Raw genomic sequence first — 5,493 nt, forward strand, 5'->3', positions numbered from 1 at the left:
AATTGAGTGAATTTACTTCAAGGACTTCATAAATGATCAATAATGACAATAACGACAATGCATTGCTTCGTCATGGGGCTTTAGATTTACATGCAGTGATCCCTACAGAATCCCTGTGAGGTAAGGCAGGTGTCATGATTCTCATTTATTGATGAGGAAATAGACACTCCCAAAGGGTGAATGACTTTGCAGCATTATGCAACCAGGAGGTGGCAGCACCAGGTAGCAGATGCCCTGGCCGTCAGTGCCGACTGCCAATCCCGCAACGATCCAGCCCCTTCTTTTTTTTTTTTTTCTTTCGGTACGCGGGCCTCTCACTGTTGTGGCTTCTCCCGTTGCGGAGCACAGGCTCCGGATGCGCAGGCTCAGCGGCCATGGCTCACGGGCCCAGCCGCTCCGCGGCATGTGGGATCTTCCCGGACCGGGGCACGAACCCGTTTTCCCTGCATCGGCAGGCGAACTCTCAACCACTGCGCCACCAGGGAAGCCCCAGCCCCTTCTTTAGGGCCCCCATCACCTCCCGATTCCTCAAGCTATAAATGAGAGGGTTGAGCATCGGAGTAAGGACTGTGTAGAAGATAAGAGACCACATTGTCATGGCTTGGGGCCTGACAGCGCCTGGGTCTCAGATAGATAAACATGGCTGCCCCATAGAAGAGGGACACTGCTGTCAGGTGGGAAGAACAGGTGGCCAGAGCCTTTTTATGGGCCTGAGCAGTGTGCATGGGGAGCGCAGATCCCCGGAGGTGAGCATAAGAGGCCACGATGATGGAGAAGGGCAGGAGCAGCATGAATACATAGCAAGCAAAAAACAGTATCAGGGCTTTCCTGGTGGCGCAGTGGTTGAGAGTCCGCCTGCCGATGCAGGGGACACGGGTTCGTGCCCCGGTCCGGGAAGATCCCACATGCCGCGGAGCAGCTGGGCCCCGTGAGCCATGGCCGCTGAGCCTGCGCGTCCAGAGCCTGAGCTCCGCAACTGGAGAGGCCACAACAGTGAGAGGCCCGCGTACCGCAAAAAACAAACAAACAAAAAACAGGGTATCAAAAATGGATGTGTCTGCACAGGCCAGTTTCAATAAAGCTGGCACCTCACAGAAGAAGTGGTCCACATTCCTCGAGCCACAGTAGGGTAAGCTCATGGCTCCTGCCATCTGCATCATTCCATCTATTATCCCCAAAGTCCATGAACTCCCAGCAATCTGGAGACAGACCCTCTGACTCATGAGGATGGGATAGTGAAGTGGGTGGCTAATGGCCACATAGCAGTCATAAGCCATGAGTCCCGGCAAGAGCCCTTCAGATCCCACAAGAGAGATGAGAAAAACAATCTGTATGCCACCACACACAAAGGAGATGGATTTTCAGCCAGAGAGAAGTTGGCTGCCATCTTGGGCACAGTGGCACAGACCAACATGAGGTCCATGAGGGAGAGGTGACTGAGGAAGAAGTACATGGGTGTACGAGGATCAATGTAGATGAGGAAGATGAGGAGGACATTGCCACAGAGGGCAACTGTGGAGACCACCATAACCACAGAGAACAGGGCAAGATCAGTCTGGCTATGAGAAGAGATTCCCAAGAGGATGAAGCCATCTATAGATCCCCTGGATCAGTTGTTCCCAGTCACCTGAGAACATGGGCAGAGAAATTCTAAGATTGAGTGACATGTCTTTATTTATCTCTGGATTATTATTCTTCAGTCTTCTGTATCTTTTGTAATTTATTAGAGCACAACAACATATGCCTAGGGACACACAAGAGTATATTCTTTCATTTTTCCCATGACACGGATGATAGGATCTTTGCTAGCTCATAGAATTGAACCATTTATCTACATTTGTACATATTCATACCAAGAAGAATAGAAACTGAATTAGTTTATGTGTCACAGGACTGTTGGACAATCCTTCAATAGGCAAAACATTGGCTTTCCCATAAGGCACTGACTGTTTTTAGCTGGGATTAAATGGACTCAGTAAACTATCTCTAGCAGGACTTGGACCATTTCATCCCCAAGAGATCATTCATATACGTTACAATAAAGGAAGGTAACGGAGACTTGAGATGTTCTTTATTTTGCTTAGGCCAAATATCTTGAAATCATTTTTTAATTCCTCTATGTCTTTTATTCCCTAGATCCAAACCATCAGTAAAGCCTCTTGGCTATACATTCAGAATACCTCAGAATCCAATGAATGCTTATGCCCACTGCAACTGCCCTGGTCCAAGCCACCATCTTCTCTCAGATGGACAATTGTAGGCTTCTATCCAGTCTCTTGACATCTATCCTTGAATCCCTTGAGTCTGCTCTCATAACTATTCAAATGAGTCTGCTTAAAATTTAAGTCATATGATGTAATTCTCTTGCTGAAAGTAACTCAGTGACTCCCCAAATTACTCCAAATAAAGCCCAAATCCTTGCAGTGACACACAAGGCCCTACATGATACACCCACACAGACACAGACACACACGCGCACGCACACACACACACACACACACACACACACACTCATATACACCGATACCTCTGACCTCATCTCCTACTGTGTCCCCTTCACTCACTGTGCTTCCTTGAATTTCCTTGGACAAATTGGACAAACACCCACCTTTGGATCTTTGCGTTTTCTTCTCTTTGGAATGCACTTTCCTCAGATTTCTGTCTCTCATCTGCTTCAGATATTTATTCAAATGCCAACCTCTCTAGAGATGGCTTCTGTGAAAGTCACTGAAGTGATAAACGTCTTGCATTTTCAAGCCCTCCCCTGCTCTTGGCTTCTCCACAGCACTTATACCATTTCACACACACATGCTTACATTTTTAAACTTTTATGGTCTGTCTCATCCCACTGGAATAAGAGCACCATTTATTATTCACCATGACATTGGCAGCCCCTAGAAAGGTTGCCTAGTTCATAGTATAACCTTCAGTACGTGTTGATTGAATAAAGTAATCATGATGAAGTAATACATGGCTGCCGCTTCCATTTTCTCAAAGTAGAGAGACTCCCCCTTTAATTGATGGAGCCCTTGTTCTTGACCTCAATATACTAGTTCACTGTTATATTTCTTCCTCTGAGGGATAGTGAGTGATATAGTAAGAACAATATTGAGGTATTTAAAAAAAAAACAGGACTTCTCTGCAAATGGATGATAGTAGCATCCAGGTGACATTTGTTTGGGGTGTATTCATGTCTACCTTACCTCCTTGCAAAGAGGAAACAAGTCAACCCCACAGAACACACTCTTTGTGTGAAGAAACAGAGTAATTTCAAAAACTAGGATAGGCCTGCCCAGATCCACCACCAGGGAGGCAGGCTTTGTGAGCTGAGATCTTACAGAATGGAGCACATCTTGACTCATGCCCAAAAAAGACATGCGCAGGTGTCTTTGCCAACAACAACACAAAGGTGTGATGTTGAAGCTAGTGGGGAGGTCCTACAGGAGCAAATCACTGTTCCTACAGCCTTCAAATACCATCTTGGCCATATTAGCCCCAGACTAAACCAATCAACTGAACCAACCAGGTCCCATAGACCTCACACCAGAAATTCCTCCTCTTGTGCTAAGGACGTACTGTGTGCAGAATCATTCAGCTACATGCACCTTCAAAGACATGCACTCTACACGTCCTCTTCTCCCCCCCACAACCCTCCACCACCTTATACTACAATATCATAGAGTTGATTAATGACATTTAAACTCCTTTGAATTCTCATTTTTTTTTTTTTTTTTTTTTGCAGTACGTGGGCCTCTCATTGTTGTGGCCTCTCCGGTTGCGGAGCACAGGCTCCGGACGCGCAGGCTCAGTGGCCATGGCTCATGGGCCCAGACGCTCCACGGCATGTGGGATCTTCCCGGACCGGGGCACGAACCCATGTCCCCTGCATCGGCAGGCGGACTCCTAACCACTGTGCCACCAGGGAAGCCCTGAATTCTAATTCTTATACCACTGTGTACTCATCACCTCCACTTGGATGTGCAATGGGCTTATGCTACCTAAAGTGACCAAATAGAGTCCTTGGTCTCCTCTGGAGAAACATCTGGTCTAACCTTCTTCCCAGGTAAATTAAGGGCAGGTCTGTCCAGCTTCCAAGGGTACAACACATGGGTCACATTGAACCTCTCCTTCCCTCACACATCCCAACATCATAAATCCCTGCTGGTTCTTCCTGCAAAATGTATGTAACTCTGACCACTTCACAATCTTGCCCATCTCACCTGGCCACACTATCATCACCGCTCCCCTGGTTGATGGTGGCCCCTAATTGAATTTGCCTCATCATTCATTCCATCCTTGCCCCCATCCCAGTCTCTTTGCACACAGCACTGAAGTGAACCCGTCTCTCTAAGAAGATGGGTTCTTGAAGCAGAATAAAGGAATGCTTTTATCAGCAGAACTTCCATCACCACCCAGACCTCCTTTCCTTCTGCTCTCCCCAGAATTCCCATGACTCTCGTCTCACCAGCATCCTGTGTTTCCTCCCACACCAGCCTCGGAGGCCTTGGTCCTTGTTCTTGCCTACTCATGGAAATCTCTTCCCACATACGCTCCACCTGGTCCACTCACCTCCTAACTAACTTTCTCAGCCAGGGCTTCCTCACACCTATTTGGAGTTGAAATCCCTCTTCCCTCCCCATTCCTTCCCTGCCTTATGTTTCTCTTAACATTCAACACCATTGGGCATGCTACATTTAATTCGTATGAATTTGTTTTCTGCTTTCCAACTAGAACCTATATCCCCCATGCCACTTTTTCTCGTGGGAGGATCCCCGGCTCTTAGAGCAGTGACTGGCATGTATTACGTGCTCAGTAAATACTGTCAAATGATTGATTGTATGCAAACAACTCAAGAAACTATTCTAGCATCTCACATATTCATTTTCTGCTCATTAACTTCATTCCTTTCTGCTGACTAGTTAATGGCTGCATTTTTCTTCTGAGAAATGACACCATAAAGAAGGCACCTTGTATCTAAAATATACTTTGGGGGACAAGCTGACTCTATGTCACATATCAGCCCTCTCCTTCCTGCCCCTTTACCTCCATGTCTCCCCACTCATCCTTTTTCCTCCTGTTAACCACTTTTCAACCCAGGAACCCAACACTATGGCCCCCAATCCAAAATGAGGGAAAGAGGAAAGAAAAAGGTCAATGATACATTTTCTTTCTTTAGAAAGAAAAACAGAGAAATAGATCAAATGAAAAGGACTAGAAGAAAGAAAGGAAAGACAAAGACAAATAACACTAAAAGGTATGTGCCCTCCACCTACTCCAAAAAAAAAAAAAAAAAAAAGCTGAAAGAGGCAGACAACAACAGGAAGAAGAAATGCTGATAATTTTTTTAACATCTTTATTGGAATATAATTGCTTTACAATGGTGTGTTAGTTTCTTCTGTATAACAAAGTGAATCAGCTATACATATACATACATCCCCATATCTCCTCCCTCTTGCATCTCCCTCCCACCTTCCCTATCCCACCCTTCTAGGT

At 46.1% G+C, this 5,493-nt stretch overlaps 1 protein-coding gene across 1 annotated transcript; it reads right to left on the bottom strand.

Annotated features, from left to right (window-relative positions):
• Positions 1 to 294: 294 nt before the first annotated feature.
• Positions 295 to 4,282, bottom strand: LOC309959997 (olfactory receptor 2V1-like; the record flags this gene model as incomplete). The annotated part of the gene is given in 5 exon segments (XM_082836540.1): positions 295 to 580; positions 582 to 828; positions 1,036 to 1,363; positions 1,366 to 1,604; positions 4,221 to 4,282. Coding segments are annotated over 5 exon segments (993 nt in total). The 3' UTR covers positions 295 to 463.
• Between the last annotated feature and the right edge of the window lie 1,211 nt (positions 4,283 to 5,493).

The sequence above is a fragment of the Leucopleurus acutus genome, assembly GCF_964270905.1.
Source record: "Leucopleurus acutus genome assembly, chromosome: 3".
In the NCBI taxonomy this organism is placed as follows: Eukaryota; Metazoa; Chordata; class Mammalia; order Artiodactyla; family Delphinidae; genus Leucopleurus; species Leucopleurus acutus.